The sequence below is a fragment of the Coregonus clupeaformis genome, unplaced genomic scaffold, assembly GCF_020615455.1.
Source record: "Coregonus clupeaformis isolate EN_2021a unplaced genomic scaffold, ASM2061545v1 scaf2484, whole genome shotgun sequence".
Lineage (NCBI taxonomy): Eukaryota > Metazoa > Chordata > Actinopteri > Salmoniformes > Salmonidae > Coregonus > Coregonus clupeaformis.
In genome coordinates, this window is record NW_025535938.1 from 28,805 (window position 1) to 47,500 (window position 18,696).

Sequence of the window (18,696 nt, forward strand, 5' to 3'; positions counted from 1 at the left end):
GAACAAAAATATATATGCAACATGCAACAATTTCAAAGATTTTACTGAGTTACAGTTCATAGAAGGAAATAAGTCAGTTTAAATACATTCATTTGGTCCTAGTTTATGGATTTCACATGACTGGGCAGGGGTGCAGCCATGTGTGGGCCTGGGAGGGCATAGGCCCACCCACTTGGGAGCCAGGCTCACCCACTGGGGAGCCTGGCCCAGCCAATCGCTCCCTCAAAACTTGATACATCTGTGGCATTGTGTGTTGTGACAAAACTGCACATTTTACAGTGGCCTTTTATTGTCCCCAGCACAAGGTGCACCTATGTAATGATCATGCTGTTTAATCAGCTTGTTGATATGCCACACCTGTCAGGTGGCTGGATTATCTTGGAAAATGAAAAAATGCTCACTAACTGGGATGTAAACTAATTTGTGCACAAACTTTGAGAGAAATATGTTTTTTGTGCGTATGGAACATTTCTGGGATATTTTATTTCAGCTCATGAAACATGGGACCAACACTTTATATGTTGTGTTTATATTTTTGTTAAGTAGAGTTTGTAGTAGTTAAGTGTTGAGTTAGATTATATACTGTAGCTACCTCAACCGCTATTTCAAATACTTTTGGTGACTTCACAGCAAACGCTAGCTAGCCAAAATGTAGCTAGCTAGCAGGATCAGCTAAATACAAATCCCCCTTAGATACAGCCACGTCTCATAATCACGTCATGAGATTTGTAAATGAAAGAGGAATATAATAAAATGAATTGAATGGAGTTTCCCATCATCCCATTCAGAGTATTTCTGGTGCAGCACAGACATGCCCTTATCCGGATGATGTGACAAAGGCATTTCATAACTAACATAACATGCTAACTTTCTTTGTTGTTACTTTTTAAGGTTGGAACCAACATGCAGTGCCTCCAGCAGACAGAGAGGTAAAGAACCATTCGTCCGCCAGCTCAGGGACACTATTCACAGCCCTGTGGAATGTTCAATGTAATTGCATTGCTGGACTTTTTTAGAAAACGTCATGTATTTGTATTGTTTTAAAAATGTACAATAAAAGGAAACGTATGGTTTAAACATGTCTTTAATGTTTATTTGTTTTAGCTGTTAGTGATCATTCCCTAAGTGTTAATCCATTTGTGTTTACATTAGTAAGCCTCTATGGATGCGTTATAAAGGACCAAATGATTCTGACTTTATAGTAAGTACAGCATCATGGGATACAGAGTCTTTATAGATGTGTTATGAATGACCGAAGGTGTCTGACTTCAAACTAAGTATTACAGGACACTACATGAAGCGTCAATAAATAGGTTATTTACATTCTGCTGATTTGATGAAGGTTCTCTCATGATCCACAGGTTACTGTAGGGTGTGAGAGGTATTTAAATGGGTTGATGGACCTGCAAAGCGTATGTGTGTGTGTGTGTGTGTGTGTGTGTGTGTGTGTGTGTGTGTGTGTGTGTGTCAGAACCAAGATGATTTGGAGTAGTCCAACCTGAGACTATTCCTCTTCTAGGCCCTCAAAATTGCCAAAGACTCCAGCCACCCTAGTCATAGACTGTTCTCTCTGCTACCGCACGGCAAGCGGTACCGGAGCGCCAAGTCTAGGTCCAAGAGGCTTCTTAACAGCTTCTACCCCCCAAGCCATAAGACTCCTGAACATCTAATCAAATGGCTACCCGGACTATTGAAATAATACGCAAATAATTAGCTATTTTACTGGACTGATGGTAGGTTACTTGCATCTGATGGTCATGGTACTTTCAAGACAACTGGGAACTCTGAAAAAAAAACAGGTATAATCATGATGTCTGTGTTCTTCAGGTCGGAAAATCGGAGCAGAAATGTTTGGTGATCGACTAGGAAGTCCTTGATCCACCGGTTGGTGACCACTGGTTTATTGTGATCAGACGATAATGACATAATGTCACTGAAATGATCTGCAGTCAGAGAAATCAGAGCTGCATCAAGACAGCTGGAAGGAAGGGTAACAGGATGATTTACACTGTTAATATGCTTCTCACTTATTCTAACCTCTCCTCTCCTCTCCTCTCCTCTCCTCTCCAGTTACCTGGCTGACCAGTGCTGGAATGGCGGCTGCATCTACCTGATCATGCTCCGGAGGATCAAGCGTAAAGCCCCTCTCCCTCCATGCAATGGAAACGGCAACGCCACCATCACTGGTGGCACCGGTGGGATCTACGGTGGATCCACCCACTCCCTGGATGACCTGAGCAGCATCTCCTCCGAGCCTCCCAGTAGCCCGCCGACGCAGAACGGGGATGGCAAACGTATGCGGAAATTCGGCGTCATCTCCCGGTCGTCGTTCAATCGTGATAGTAAAGACAGTAAGGAAGGTAGCTGTGACGATGGCGGCAGGGAGAGGCTGGAGAATGGTTACCACGTCTACGGAGGCTCCACCTTTTCCATGGAGACGGAGGTCACGGAGGTCATGCCCCCGGAGGGGGGGCCAGGACCAGGAAGAAAGGATGAGGGGCCCGTGACTGTCCTGCCCCCTCTAGCAATCCCCCATCACCTGCAGAACGGGGGAAGGACTGCCACCCTGCCGAACCGCTCCCACAGGAAACTGTCAGAACACAAGACAGAGTCACTCAGCAGTGATACCTCTAGTCAGGTAAGACAGACCGAATCACTCAGCAGTGATACCTCTAGTCATGGGGCGGCAGGTAGCTTAGTGGTTAAGAGCGTTGTGCCAGTAACTGAAAGGTCGCTGGTTCTAATCCCCGAGCCGACTAGGTGAAAAATCTTCCATTTATCACAAGGGGGCAATAGCAGAGATTTTCTTGTTGTTGTCTTCCCATTTGTGATAAAAGTAAAGAAGAATCACATTTAACACATCATCACCACTGCTAGCTAATTTAATTGAAAACGAACTGCATATTTGAATAATAGCTACATGTAATGAAAGTTTAGGTTTGTTTTACATTACCTCGTTTTGTGCCTGCCAGTTGGCTGTAGGCTACTCCGCTAGCAGCTTGCTAGCTAAGCTTCCCACATCTCCCCCATGTGAAATAATCAGACTTATAATTTAAAAAAAATATGCCCTGGCAAATATTCTTTACTTGCCAGTGTACTTGCCAGTGTAATCTCCAGCATTATCCCAGTTTGATATGCTGCTTGGAATATATTCACTCCCATATCAGCTAATAATAGAATATCCTGTTTTGGTCGCCGTGTAAAAGCACATACATTACCGGTCAAAAGTTTTAGAACGACCTACTCATTCAAGGGTTTTTCTTAATTTTTACTATTTTCTACATTGTTAGAATAATAGTGAAGACATCAAAACTATAAAATAACACATATGGAATCATGTAGTAACCAGAAAAGTGTTAAACAAATCAAAATATATATTTTATATTTGAGATTCTTCAAATAGCCGGCACTCAGACAGCAGTCTGTTTTCAAAAGGGTTTATTTTCGTGTTTCTCTCTCTACCTTTGGTGTTATTGGGGTTGACCCCTCTCTCCATTGGTGTTGTTATTGGGGTTGGCCCCTCTCTCCCATTGGTGTTGTTATTGGGGTTGGCCCCTCTCTCCCATTGGTGTTGTTATTGGGGTTGGCCCCCCTCTCTCCATTGGTGGTGTTATTGGGGTTGGCCCCTCTCTCCCATTGGTGTTGTTATTGGGGTTGACCCCTCTCTCCCATTGGTGTTATTGGGGTTGGCCCCTCTCTCCCATTGGTGTTGTTATTGGGGTTGACCCCTCTCTCCCATTGGTGTTGTTATTGGGGTTGGCCCCTCTCTCCCATTGGTGTTGTTATTGGGGTTGGCCCCTCTCTCCCATTGGTGTTGTTATTGGGGTTGGACCCTCTCTCCCATTGGTGTTATTGGGGTTGGCCCCTCTCTCCATTGGTGTTGTTATTGGGGTTGGCCCCTCTCTCCATTGGTGGTGTTATTGGGGTTGGCCCCTCTCTCCCATTGGTGTTGTTATTGGGGTTGGCCCCTCTCTCCATTGGTGTTGTTATTGGGGTTGGCCCCTCTCTCCCATTGGTGTTGTTATTGGGGTTGGCCCCTCTCTCCATTGGTGTTGTTATTGGGGTTGGCCCCTCTCTCCATTGGTGTTGTTATTGGGGTTGGCCCCTCTCTCTCCCATTGGTGTTATTGGGGTTGGCCCCTCTCTCCATTGGTGTTGTTATTGGGGTTGGCCCCTCTCTCCCATTGGTGTTGTTATTGGGGTTGGCCCCTCTCTCCCATTGGTGTTGTTATTGGGGTTGGCCCTCTCTCCCATTGGTGTTGTTATTGGGGTTGGCCTCTCTCCCATTGGTGTTGTTATTGGGGTTGGCCCCTCTCTCCATTGGTGTTGTTATTGGGGTTGGCCCCTCTCTCCATTGGTGTTGTTATTGGGGGTTGGCCCCTCTCTCCATTGGTGTTGTTATTGGGGTTGGCCCCTCTCTCCCATTGGTGTTGTTATTGGGGTTGGCCTCTCTCCATTGGTGTTATTGGGGTTGGCCCCTCTCTCCATTGGTGTTGTTATTGGGGTTGGCCCCTCTCTCCATTGGTGTTGTTATTGGGGTTGGCCCCTCTCTCCATTGGTGTTGTTATTGGGGTTGGCCCCTCTCTCCCATTGGTGTTGTTATTGGGGTTGGCCCCTCTCTCCATTGGTGTTGTTATTGGGGTTGGCCCCTCTCTCTCCCATTGGTGTTATTGGGGTTGGCCCCTCTCTCCATTGGTGTTGTTATTGGGGTTGGCCCCTCTCTCCCATTGGTGTTGTTATTGGGGTTGGCCCCTCTCCCATTGGTGTTGTTATTGGGGTTGGCCTCTCTCCCATTGGTGTTGTTATTGGGGTTGGCCCCTCTCTCCCATTGGTGTTGTTATTGGGGTTGGCCCCTCTCTCCATTGGTGTTGTTATTGGGGTTGGCCCCTCTCTCCATTGGTGTTGTTATTGGGGTTGGCCCCTCTCTCCATTGGTGTTGTTATTGGGGTTGGCCCCTCTCTCCATTGGTGTTGTTATTGGGGTTGGGCCCCTCTCTCCATTGGTGTTGTTATTGGGGTTGGCCCCTCTCTCCCATTGGTGGTGTTATTGGGGTTGGCCCCCCTCTCTCCCATTGATGTTGTTATTGGGGTTGGCCCCTCTCTCCCATTGGTGTTGTTATTGGGGTTGGCCCCTCTCTCCATTGGTGTTGTTATTGGGGTTGGCCCCTCTCTCCCATTGGTGGTGTTATTGGGGTTGGCCCCTCTCTCCCATTGGTGTTGTTATGGGGTTGGCCTCTCTCCCATTGGTGGTGTTATTGGGGTTGGCCCCTCTCTCCATTGGTGTTGTTATTGGGGTTGGCCCCTCTCTCCCATTGGTGTTGTTATTGGGGTTGGCCCCTCTCTCCATTGGTGTTGTTATTGGGGTTGGCCCCTCTCTCCCATTGGTGGTGTTATTGGGGTTGGCCCCTCTCTCCCATTGGTGTTGTTATTGGGGTTGGCCCCTCTCTCCCATTGGTGTTGTTATTGGGGTTGGCCCCTCTCTCCCATTGGTGGTGTTATTGGGGTTGGTCCCTCTCTCCATTGGTGTTGTTATTGGGGTTGGCCCCTCTCTCTCCCATTGGTGTCGTTATTGGGGTTGGCCCCTCTCTCCATTGGTGTTGTTATTGGGGTTGGCCCCTCTCTCCCATTGGTGTTGTTATTGGGGTTGGCCCCTCTCTCCATTGGTGGTGTTATTGGGGTTGGCCCCTCTCTCCCATTGGTGTTATTGGGGTTGGCCCCTCTCTCCCATTGGTGTTGTTAGTGGGGTTGGCCCCTCTCTCCCATTGGTGTAGTTATTGGGGTTGGCCCCTCTCTCCATTGGTGTTGTTATTGGGGTTGGCCCCTCTCTCCCATTGGTGTTGTTATTGGGGTTGGCCCCTCTCTCCCATTGGTGTTGTTATTGGGGTTGGCCCCCTCTCTCCCATTGGTGTTATTGGGGTTGGCCCCTCTCTCCCATTGGTGTTATTGGGGTTGGCCCCTCTCTCCCATTGGTGTTGTTATTGGGGTTGGCCCCTCTCTCCATTGGTGGTGTTATTGGGGTTGGCCCCTCTCTCCATTGGTGTTGTTATTGGGGTTGGCCCCCCTCTCTCCCATTGATGTTGTTATTGGGGTTGGCCCCCCTCTCTCCCATTGATGTTGTTATTGGGGTTGGCCCCTCTCTCCCATTGGTGTTGTTATTGGGGTTGGCCCCTCTCTCCATTGGTGTTGTTATTGGGTTGGCCCCTCTCTCCCATTGGTGGTGTTATTGGGGTTGGCCTCTCTCCCATTGGTGTTGTTATTGGGGTTGGCCCCTCTCCCATTGGTGGTGTTATTGGGGTTGGCCCCTCTCTCCATTGGTGTTGTTATTGGGGTTGGCCCCTCTCTCCCATTGGTGTTGTTATTGGGGTTGGCCCCTCTCTCCCATTGGTGTTGTTATTGGGGTTGGCCCCCCTCTCTCCATTGGTGTTGTTATTGGTGTTGGCCCCCCTCTCTCCATTGGTGGTGTTATTGGGGTTGGCCCCTCTCTCCCATTGGTGTTGTTATTGGGGTTGGCCCCTCTCTCCATTGGTGGTGTTATTGGGGTTGGCCCCTCTCTCCCATTGGTGTTGTTATTGGGGTTGGCCCTCTCTCCATTGGTGGTGTTATTGGGGTTGGCCCCTCTCTCCCATTGGTGTTGTTATTGGGGTTGGCCCTCTCTCCATTGGTGGTGTTATTGGGGTTGGCCCCCCTCTCTCCCATTGGTGTTGTTATTGGGGTTGGCCCCTCTCTCCCATTGATGTTGTTATTGGGGTTGGCCCCCCTCTCTCCCATTGGTGTTGTTATTGGGGTTGGCCCCTCTCTCCCATTGGTGTTGTTATTGGGGTTGGCCCCTCTCTCCATTGGTGGTGTTATTGGGGTTGGCCCCTCTCTCCCATTGGTGGTGTTATTGGGGTTGGCCCCTCTCTCCATTGGTGTTGTTGGGGTTGGGCCCTCTCTCTCCCATTGGTGTCGTTATTGGGGTTGGCCCCTCTCTCCATTGTGTTGTTATTGGGGTTGGCCCCTCTCTCCATTGGTGTTGTTATTGGGGTTGGCCCCTCTCTCCATTGGGTTGTTGTTGGGGTTGGCCTCTCTCCATTGTTGTTATTGGGGTTGGCCCCTCTCTCCATTGGTGTTGTTATTGGGGTTGGCCCCTCTCTCCATTGGTGTTGTTATTGGGGTTGGCCCCTCTCTCCCATTGGTGTTGTTATTGGGGTTGGCCCTCTCTCCCATTGGTGTTGTTATTGGGGTTGGCCCCTCTCTCCCATTGGTGTTGTTATTGGGGTTGGCCCCCCTCTCTCCCATTGGTGTTGTTATTGGGGTTGGCCCCTCTCTCCCATTGGTGTTGTTATTGGGGTTGGCCCCTCTCTCCATTGGTGGTGTTATTGGGGTTGGCCCCTCTCTCCCATTGGTGGTGTTATTGGGGTTGGCCCCCCTCTCTCCATTGGTGTTGTTATTGGGGTTGGCCCCCCTCTCTCCATTGGTGTTGTTATTGGGGTTGGCCCCTCTCTCCCATTGGTGTTATTGGGGTTGGCCCCTCTCTCCCATTGGTGTTGTTATTGGGGTTGGCCCCTCTCTCCCATTGGTGTTGTTATTGGGGTTGGCCCCTCTCTCTCCCATTGGTGTCGTTATTGGGGTTGGCTCCTCTCTCCATTGGTGTTGTTATTGGGGTTGGCCCCTCTCTCCCATTGGTGTTGTTATTGGGGTTGGCCCCTCTCTCCCATTGGTGTTGTTATTGGGGTTGGCCCCTCTCTCCATTGGTGGTGTTATTGGGGTTGGCCCCCCTCTCTCCATTGGTGTTGTTATTGGGGTTGGCCCCTCTCTCCCATTGGTGTTGTTATTGGGGTTGGCCCCCCTCTCTCCATTGGTGTTGTTATTGGGGTTGGCCCCCCTCTCTCCATTGGTGTTGTTATTGGGGTTGGCCCCTCTCTCTCCCATTGGTGTCGTTATTGGGGTTGGCTCCTCTCTCCATTGGTGTTGTTATTGGGGTTGGCCCCTCTCTCCCATTGGTGTTGTTATTGGGGTTGGCCCCTCTCTCCCATTGGTGTTGTTATTGGGGTTGGCCCCTCTCTCCATTGGTGTTGTTATTGGGGTTGGCCCCTCTCTCCCATTGGTGTTGTTATTGGGGTTGGCCCCTCTCTCCATTGGTGTTGTTATTGGGGTTGGCCCCTCTCTCCATTGGTGTTGTTATTGGGGTTGGCCCCTCTCTCCATTGGTGTTGTTATTGGGGTTGGCCCCTCTCTCCCATTGGTGTTGTTATTGGGGTTGGCCCCTCTCTCCCATTGGTGTTGTTATTGGGGTTGGCCCCTCTCTCCCATTGGTGTTGTTATTGGGGTTGGCCCCTCTCTCCCATTGGTGTTGTTATTGGGGTTGGCCCCCCTCTCTCCCATTGGTGTTGTTATTGGGGTTGGCCCCTCTCTCCCATTGGTGTTGTTATTGGGGTTGGCCCCTCTCTCCATTGGTGGTGTTATTGGGGTTGGCCCCTCTCTCCCATTGGTGGTGTTATTGGGGTTGGCCCCCCTCTCTCCATTGGTGTTGTTATTGGGGTTGGCCCCCCTCTCTCCATTGGTGGTGTTATTGGGGTTGGCCCCTCTCTCCCATTGGTGTTGTTATTGGGGTTGGCCCCTCTCTCCCATTGGTGGTGTTATTGGGGTTGGCCCTTCTCTCCCATTGGTGTTGTTATTGGGGTTGGCCCCTCTCTCCCATTGTCTGCTGTCCCAGTCTGCCTTGAGGTCCTGACAGGCCAGGCTGGTTTACAGTTTGAAGACAAGGCCAGGCTTGTTTACAGTTTGAAGTCAAGGCCAGGCTGGTTTACAGTTTGAAGACAAGGCATTATGCAAAAAGATGGGTCACTTCCAGACATCAGCGTGGTCCTCTGTAGCTCAATTGGTAGAGCGCGGCGCTTGTAACGCCAGGGTAGTGGGTTCGATCCCGGGGACCACCCATACGTAAAAATGTATGCGCACATGACTGTAAGTCGCTTTGGATAAAAGCGTCTGCTAAATGGCATATTATTATTATTATAATAAGACCAAACTGAGGAGAAAACAATAGTAATTAATGACATGAGACCAAACTGAGGAGAAAACAGTAGTAATGAGACATGAGTCATTCTGTTGTTCATAGTGGCCCATCTTCCTTCTAAATGTGGATTACGTTAGCTATATGTTGAGTTAGCTTTTCTTCAGAATACTGTAATCCTGCCCACAAACTCTCCCATGGACACCCATGAGTCATCCACAGTGTCTAACCTCACCACATGACCACAGACAAAGTGGATCAATGCTAAACCAAACACACAACAGCGCGCTACTGTTAACTAGAACTACTTGTAACGTAGACGCTGGGAGTCGAGAAGCAGGTGGTAAGTTTAATATAACAAAGAACATGGAACGACACAACATAAGGGGAGCGTCTTGAAACAACACTACCTGGGGAAAGAACCTAAGGGAGTGCCAGATAAAGGGGAGGTAATGGAGTCCAGGTGTGCCTCATGATGAAGCGCAGGTGCACGTAATGATGGTTACCAGGTGCGCGTAATGATGGTTACCAGGTGCGCGTAATGATGGTTACCAGGTGCGCGTAATGATGGTTACCAGGTGCGCGTAATGACGGTTACCAGGTGCGCGTAATGACGGTTACCAGGTGCGCGTAATGACGGTTACCAGGTGCACGTAATGATGGTTACCAGGTGCACGTAATGACGGTTACCAGGTGCGCGTCATGACGGTTACCAGGTGCACGTAATGACGGTTACCAGGTGCGCGTAATGATGGTTACCAGGTGCGCGTAATGATGGTTACCAGGTGCGCGTAATGACGGTTACCAGGTGCACGTAATGATGGTTACCAGGTGCACGTAATGATGGTTACCAGGTGCACGTAATGATGGTTACCAGGTGCGCGTAATGATGGTTACCAGGTGCGCGTAATGATGGTTACCAGGTGCGCGTAATGACGGTTACATTTTACATTTTACATTTTAGTCATTTAGCAGACGCTCTTATCCAGAGCGATTTTTTATTTATTTTTTCATACTGGCCCCCCGTGGGAATCGAACCCACAACCCACAACGCCATGCTCTACCAACTGAGCTACATCCCTGCCGGCCATTCCCTCCCCTAACCTGGACAACGCTGGGCCAATTGTGCACAGCCCCATGGGTTACCAGGTGCGCGTAATGATGGTTACCAGGTGCGCGTAATGATGGTTACCAGGTGCGCGTAATGATGGTTACCAGGACCAGTGGTTAGTAGACCGGCGACGTCGAACGCCGGAGGGGGGAGCGGGAGGAGACACTACTGTTATATATTCTACTGTAAAGCCGGAGGGGAGGAGCAGGAGGAGACACTACTGTTATAGATTCTACTGTAAAGCCGGAGGGGGGGAGCGGAGGGTTCACTACTGTTATAGATTCTACTGTAAAGCCGGAGGGGAGGAGCAGGAGGAGACACTACTGTTATAGATTCTACTGTAAAGCCGGAGGGGGAGGAGCGGGAGGAGACACTACTGTTATAGATTCTACTGTAAAGCCGGAGGGGAGGAGCAGGAGGAGACACTACTGTTATAGATTCTACTATAAAGCTCCAACAGACGATGAACCCAAGATTCATTTGACATTTTAGTCATTTAGCAGACGCTCTTATCTAGAGCGACTTACAGTTAAGTGAGTGCATACATTTTTCATACTGGCCCCCCGTGGGAATCAAACCCACAACCCTGGCGTTGCAAGCGCCATGCTCTACCAACTGAGCTACAGGAGGATGATTGAACATGCAGTTATTACATGAAAAAATACTACAGTTTTAGTATAGAATACAAGAGTACTGACTATATAATTCTATAGTAACTGTAGTAACTCATTATTAGGAAGGTGTTCTTAATGTTTTGTACACTCAGTGTATATGTGCCATGTAACCATCAGTGGCTCTTAATGCGGATTACAGTAGCTATATGTTGACATTAGGAACACCTGCTCTTTACACGACATAGACTGACCAGGTGAATCCAGGTGAAAGCTATGATCCCTTATGTCACTTCAGTCAGGACTAGGAGAGGACTAGCCGTTGGATAAGGGTTAGGGTTGGGAGAGGAGAGGAGAGGAGAGGACTAGCCATTGGGTAAGGGTTAGGGTTGGGAGAGGAGAGGAGAGGACTAGCCGTTGGATAAGGGTTGGGAGAGGAGAGGAGAGGAGAGGAGAGGAGAGGGAGAGGAGAGGAGAGGAGAGGACTAACCGTTGGATAAGGGTTAGGGTTGGGAGAGGAGAGGAGAGGAGAGGACTAGCCATTGGATAAGGTTTAGGGTTGGGAGAGGAGAGGACTAGCCGTTGGATAAGGGTTAGGGTTGAGAGAGGACTAACCGTTGGATAAGGGTTAGGGTTGGGAGAGGAGAGGACTAGCCATTGGATAAGGTTTAGGGTTGGGAGAGGAGAGGACTAGCCGTTGGATAAGGGTTAGGGTTGAGAGAGGACTAGCCGTTGGATAAGGGTTAGGGTTGGGAGAGGAGAGGACTAGCCGTTGGGTAAGGGTTAAGGTTGGGAAAGGAGAGGACTAGCCATTGGATAAGGTTTAGGGTTGGGAGAGGAGAGGAGAGGACTAGCCGTTGGATAAGGGTTAGGATTGGGAGAGGAGAGGAGAGGACTAGCCGTTGGATAAGGGTTGGGAGAGGAGAGAACTAGCCCAGACAAGTTTGTCCCTGACTGACTCACTGTCCTCGGGCGGCTCCCACACAACATCTTCCGACAAGACTGGGAACTGTTCAAATTAATCTACACAGGGCTTTAACCAAGCCTTTAGTTGACATAATGTTTTTTTTTTAAACATTAAGAGCCACTGACAGTTACATGGCACAGATACACTGAGTGTACAAAACATTAAGAACACCTTCCTAATAAGTAGTGGCTTGTGTTCTATAAGACTGTCAGGCGTTCATGGGAGTTGGGAAGCGTGGACAAGGAAAAGTAATACAGCGTGGGAACTCACATGGATGTGACTGACTGTGACATGTCGGAGGGCCGTGTTGAATGTTGAATGTCAGCTATGCGATGCACTGTGGCTCCACCCTGTCAGATGGGCTGTTGTTTTGGTCTTTGTCTCTACAAATGATTGAGAAATTTGCACACTCTTGTCTCCTTGCTGTGAATTGACTTATTTAGCTACGTTTCGGCTGAAGAGCTTTCATCGGGGTGAGCTGTTCTATCTCTCTCACCGTTAACTTAACACCATTCAGGACTAATGGCTGTAGTTGCTGTCAGGGAAAGGAGAGGACTAGCCGTTGGGTAAGGGTTGGGAGAGGAGAGGACTAGCCGTTGGGTAAGGGTTAGGGTTGGGAGAGGAGAGGACTAGCCGTTGGGTAAGGGTTAGGGTTGGGAGAGGAGAGGACTAGCCGTTGGATAAGGGTTAAGGTTGGGAGAGGAGAGGAGAGGACTAGCCGTTGGATAAGGGTTAGGGTTGGGAGAGGAGAGGAGAGGAGAGGAGAGGAGAGGAGAGGAGAGGACTAGCCGTTGGATAAGGGTTAGGGTTGGGAGAGGAGAGGACTAGCCGTTGGATAAGGGTTAGGATTGGGAGAGGAGAGGAGAGGACTAGCCGTTGGATAAGGGTTAGGATTGGGAGAGGAGAGGACTAGCCGTTGGATAAGGGTTAGGGTTGGGAGAGGACTAGCCGTTGGGTTAGGGTTGGGAGAGGAGAGGACTAGCCGTTGGATAAGGGTTAGGGTTGGGAGAGGAGAGGAGAGGACTAGCCGTTGGGTAAGGGTTAGGGTTGGGAGAGGAGAGGACTAGCCGTTGGATAAGGGTTAGGGTTGGGAGAGGAGAAGAGAGGACTAACCGTTGGATAAGGTTTAGGGTTGGGAGAGGAGAGGACCAGCCGTTGGATAAGGGTTAGGATTGGGAGAGGAGAGGAGAGGACTAGCCGTTGGATAAGGGTTAGGGTTGGGAGAGGAGAGGACTAGCCGTTGGATAAGGGTTAGGATTGGGAGAGAGAGGACTAGCCGTTGGATAAGGGTTAGGATTGGAGAGAGGAGAGGAGAGGACTAGCCGTTGGATAAGGGTTGGGAGAGGAGAGAACTAGCCCAGACAAGTTTGTCCCTGACTGACTCACTGTCCTCGGGCGGCTCCCACACAACATCTTCCGACAAGACAAGACAGGATCAGACAGGACAGGACAGGACAGGGGCTTGGTAATACTCACGCTCTCAGAGTGTGTCTGTGTGTGTCTTAAGGGTTCTTCTCTTTACTAAACTATACTAGACTGTTGTTTGTGTTTCTCCGAGCAAAACCGTTAACAGAAATGGGAACTGTTCAATTTAATCTACCCAGGGCTTTAACCAAGCCTTTAGTTGACATAATGTTTTTTTTCTTTGCACATGGCACATACAGTGGGGAGGGCCGTAATTCTTACTGGTTGGTAGGTGATCAAATATTTATGTCATGCAATAAAATGCAAATGAATTACTTAAAAATCATACAATGTGATTTTCTGGATTTTTTGTTTTAGATTCCGTCTCTCACAGTTGAAGTGTACCTATGATAAAAATTACAGACCTCTACATGCTTTGTAAGTAGGAAAACCTGCAAAATCGGCAGTGTATCAAATACTTGTTCTCCCCACTGTATATACTGAGAGTACAAAACATTAAGAACACCTTCCTAATAGTGAGTTGCCCCCCAGTCCCCCTATTGCCCTCAGAACAGCCTCAATTCGTAGGGGCATGGACTCTACAAGGTGTCAAAAGCGTTCCACAGGGATGCTTTCCACAGTTGTGTCAAGTTGGCTGGATGTCCTTGGGTGGTTGACAATTCTTGATACACACGGGAAACTGTTGAGCGTGAAAAACCCAGCAGCGTTGCAGTTCTTGACACACTCAAACCAACAGGTGCGCCTGGCACCTACTACCATACCCCGTTCAAAGGCACTTCAATATTTTGTATTCCCCATTCACTCTCTGAATGACACACATACACAATCCATGTCTCAATTGTCTCCAGGCTTAAAAATCCTTCTTTAACCTGTCTCCTCCCCTTCATCTACACTGATTTGAAGTGGATTTAACAAGTGACATCAATAAGGGATCATAGCTTTCACCTGGATTCACCTGGTCAGTCTATGTCGTGCAAAGAGCAGGTGTTTTTAATGTTTTCGTACACTGAGTGTACACCAACCTGTCGTTGTAGCTAATGGTGTGAACTTGGTGTGGGACATTACAACACATATCTACCGTAGGGGTAATTCCATGGGAACATGGTGACATAGCGCCGTCATTCTGTTACCAAACTTTGCATCTGAACTCATCAGTTCAGTTGTTAAAAGTCTTCCTTACATTTACATTTACGTCATTTAGCAGACGCTCTTATCCAGAGCGACTTACAAATTGGTGCATTCACCTTATAGCCAGTGGGATAACCACTTTACAATATGTTATTTTTTTTTTTGGGGGGGGGCGGTAGAAGGATTACTTTATCCTATCCCAGGTATTCCTTAAAGAGGTGGGGTTTCAAGTGTCTCCGGAAGGTGGTGAGTGACTCCGCTGTCCTGGCGTCGTGAGGGAGCTTGTTCCACCATTGGGGTGCCAGAGCAGCGAACAGTTTTGACTGGGCTGAGCGGGAACTATGCTTCCGCAGAGGAAGGGGAGCCAGCAGGCCAGAGGTGGATGAACGCAATGCCCTCGTTTGGGTGTAGGGACTGATCAGAGCCTGAAGGTACGGAGGTGCCGTTCCCCTCACAGCTCCGTAGGCAAGCACCATGGTCTTGTAGCAGATGCGAGCTTCAACTGGAAGCCAGTGTAGTGTGCGGAGGAGCGGGGTGACGTGAGAGAACTTGGGAACGTTGAACACCAGACGGGCTGCGGCATTCTGGATGAATTGTAGGGGTTTAATGGCACAGGCAGGGAGCCCAGCCAACAGCGAGTTGCAGTAATCCAGACGGGAGATGACAAGTGCCTGGATTAGGACCTGTGCCGCTTCCTGTGTAAGGCAGGGTCGTACTCTCCGAATGTTGTAGAGCATGAACCTACAGGATCGGGTCACCGCCTTGATGTTAGCGGAGAACGACAGGGTGTTGTCCAGGGTCACGCCAAGGCTCTTTGCACTCTGGGAGGAGGACACAACGGAGTTGTCAACCGTGATGGCGAGATCATGGAACGGGCAGTCCTTCCCGGGAGGAAGAGCAGCTCCGTCTTGCCGAGGTTCAGCTTGAGGTGGTGATCCGTCATCCACACTGATATGTCTGCCAGACATGCAGAGATGCGATTCGCCACCTGGTTATCAGAAGGGGGGAAAGGAGAAGATTAGTTGCGTGTCGTCAGCGTAGCAATGATAGGAGAGGCCATGTGAGGATATGACAGAGTGTGTTTAACCTGGCAATCATTGCTTTTGGCTTACATATTTTAATGTGGAAAATCATTCTGTTACCGTGGAATTGTCCATATCAAGATAGAGGCGCTACTTCTTTATAATAAATCATGATGTCTCACCACTATCAGAGTGAACAATGTGGCTCTTATATCTGACTTTTAAAGAAAGACATTGAGTTATTGGAGCTCAAGTTTAGGAGCACACAACCCCTCTAGACTGAACACAAGGTAGTGCTTTACATTGGAATCACTTGAATCACCTTATCAGAGGTTCGTCTGCTGTGGTTTCAGTTGTCACAGACAGGTGCCCCTAAGGATCACTCAGACGCTATTTATAGAATAGGAGGAGAGAGGAGGATGAGGAGAGAGGTAGAGAAGGAGGGGAGAGGAGGAAGAGAGAGATGGAAGAGAGGAGGAGGAGGAGGAGGAGGAGGAGGAGGAGGAGGAGGAGGAGGAGGAAGAGAGAGATGGAAGAGAGGAGGAGGAGGAGGAGGAGAGGGAGGAGGGGGAGGAGGGGGAGGAGAGGGAGGAGAGGGAGGAGGGGGAGGAGAGGGAGGAGAGGGAGGAGGAGGAGTAGGAGGAGGGTGTCTTGATCAAACTCCACACCTCTCAGGAACACCTCCCTTTATATCCTAAAGCCTGACAGTTCACTTTATAGAAAACACTTCAGTGGACTGTTTTCTAATGGTGGATTTGAGTTCAACTGTTGTCAAAAAACATTCATTTGTAGAACTATGAGGGTTGTTAGACGTGTTTTTATGTTAGAAAAATATAAATTAACTGTCAAAATCAAACTTTTGAAGTTAGTTAGATAACATCTCATTATTTTAGAGGACTGTTGGTTTCTTCTGGAAATGTGTCTCCCACATAGTGCTGCAACATTATCAATCTACACTGGAATGGTGCTGCAACATTATCAATCTACACTGGAATGGTGCTGCAACATTATCAATCTACACTGGAATGGTGCTGCAACATTATCAATCTACACTGGAATAGTGCTGCAACATTATCAATCTACACTGGAATGGTGCTGCAACATTATCAATCTACACTGGAATAGTGCTGCAACATTATCAATCTACACTGGAATAGTGCTGCAACATTATCAATCTACACTGGAATGGTGCTGCAACATTATCAATCTACACTGGAATAGTGTCTGAACCCTCATTGGTTTGAATGGTGTCAGCGATTTTGATCTTGTATTCTTCTGAACTTAACAACATGAATTGTGGGTATTTAGAGTACTATATAGGTAGATAACATTGACCAGAACAAGGCTATGTGAATAACTACATGTTTTGACCAGAATTCAAATAGAACCTTATAGTCCCAAGCTCTCGATATATTAGTGTGAGGGGAGTCGTATCAACCATGACCCTAACCCTGTGTGACCTCCAGAGAGGGGAGTCGTATCAACCATGACCCTAACCCTGCGTGACCTCCAATCAATCAATCAATCAATTTTTATTTTATATAGCCCTTCTTACATCAGCTAATATCTCGAAGTGCTGTACAGAAACCCAGCCTAAAACCCCAAACAGCTAGTAATGCAGGTGTAGAAGCACGGTGGCTAGGAAAAAACTCCCTAGAAAGGCGAAAGCCTAGGAAGAAACCTAGAGAGGAACCAGGCTATGAGGGGTGGCCAGTCCTCTTCTGGCTGTGCCGGGTGGAGATTATAACAGAACCATGCCAAGATGTTCAAAAATGTTCATAAGTGACAAGCATGGTCAAATAATAATCAGGAATAAATCTCAGTTGGCTTTTCATAGCCGATCATTAAGAGTTGAAAACAGCAGGTCTGGGACAGGTAGGGGGTTCCATAACCGCAGGCAGAACAGTTGAAACTGGAATAGCAGCAAGGCCAGGCGGACTGGGGACAGCAAGGAGTCACCACGGCCGGTAGTCCCGACGTATGGTCCTGGGGCTCAGGTCTCTCAGTTGGCTTTTCATAGCCGATCATTAAAGAGTTGAAAACAGCAGGTCTGGGACAGGTAGGGGGTTTCGTGAGCCGCAGGCAGAACAGTTGAAACTGGAATAGCAGCAAGGCCAGGCGGACTGGGGACAGCAAGGTGTCATCATGCCCGGTAGTCCTGACGTATGGTCCTAGGGCTCAGGTTCTCAGAGAGAAAGAGAGAACGAGAGAATTAGAGAGAGCATACTTAAATTCACACAGGACACTGGATAAGACAGGAGAAGTACTCCAGGTATAACCAACTAACCCCAGCCCCCGACATAAAACTACTGCAGCATAAATACTGGAGGCTGAGACAGGAGCGGTCCGAGACACTGTGGCCCCATCCGAAGAAACCCCGGACAGGGCCAAACAGGAAGGATATAACCCCACCCACTCCGCCAAAGCACAGCCCCCCGCACCACTAGAGGGATATCCCCAACCACCAACTTACAATCCTGAGACAAGGCCGAGTATAGCCCACAGAGGTCTCCACCACAGCACAAACCAAGGGGGCGCCAACCCAGACAGGAAGATCACGTCAGTAACTCAACCCCACTCAAGTGACGCACCCCTCCCAGGGACGGCATGAAAGAGCACCAGCAAGTCAGTGACTCAGCCCCTGCAACAGGGTTAGAGGCAGAGAACCCCAGTGGAGAGGGGAACCGGCCCGGCAGAGACAGCAAGGGCTGTTCGTTGCTCCAGCCTTTCCGTTCACCTTCACACTCCTGGGCCAGACTACACTCAATCATATGACCTACTGAAGAGATAAGTCTTCAGTAAAGACTTAAAGGTTGAGACCGAGGTCTGCGTCTCTCACATGGGTAGGCAAACTGTTCCATAAAAATGGAGATCTATAGGAGAAAGCCCTGCCTCCCGCTGTTTGCTTAGAAATTCTAGGGACAATTAGGAGGCCTGCGTCTTGTGACCGTAGCGTACGTATTGGTATGTACGGCAGGACCAACTCGGAAAGATAGGTAGGAGCAAGCCCATGTAACGCTTTATAGGTTAACAGTAAAACCTTGAAATCAGCCCTTGCCTTAACAGGGAAGCCAGTGTAGGGAAGCTAGCACTGGAGTAATATGATCAAATTTCTTGGTTCTAGTCAGGATTCTAGCAGCCGTATTTAGCACTAACTGAAGTTTATTTAGTGCTTTATCCGGGTAGCCGGAAAATAGAGCATTGCAGTAGTCTAACCTAGAAGTAACAAATGCATGGATTAATTTTTCTGCATCATTTTTGGACAGAAAATTTCTGATTTTTGCAATGTTACGTAGATGGAAAAAAGCTGTCCTTGAAACAGTCTTGATATGTTCGTCAAAAGAGAGATCAGGGTCAAGAGTAACACCGAGGTCCTTCACAGTTTTATTTGAGACGACTTTACAACCATCTAGATGAATTGTCAGATTTAACAGAAGATC

At 48.7% G+C, this 18,696-nt stretch overlaps 1 protein-coding gene across 1 annotated transcript in view; it reads left to right on the top strand.

Moving 5' to 3' along the window:
• Positions 1-1,807: 1,807 nt before the first annotated feature.
• Positions 1,808-18,696, top strand: part of LOC123488762 (PDZ domain-containing protein 2-like) — a gene marked incomplete at its 3' end in the record, with an annotated part of 22,242 nt that continues 5,353 nt past the window's right edge. Inside the window, exons 1-2 of the mRNA XM_045219564.1 lie at positions 1,808-1,827; positions 2,071-2,638. Of these exons, the coding sequence (XP_045075499.1) occupies positions 1,808-1,827; positions 2,071-2,638 (588 nt within the window). The remainder of the gene's footprint in view (positions 1,828-2,070; positions 2,639-18,696) is intronic.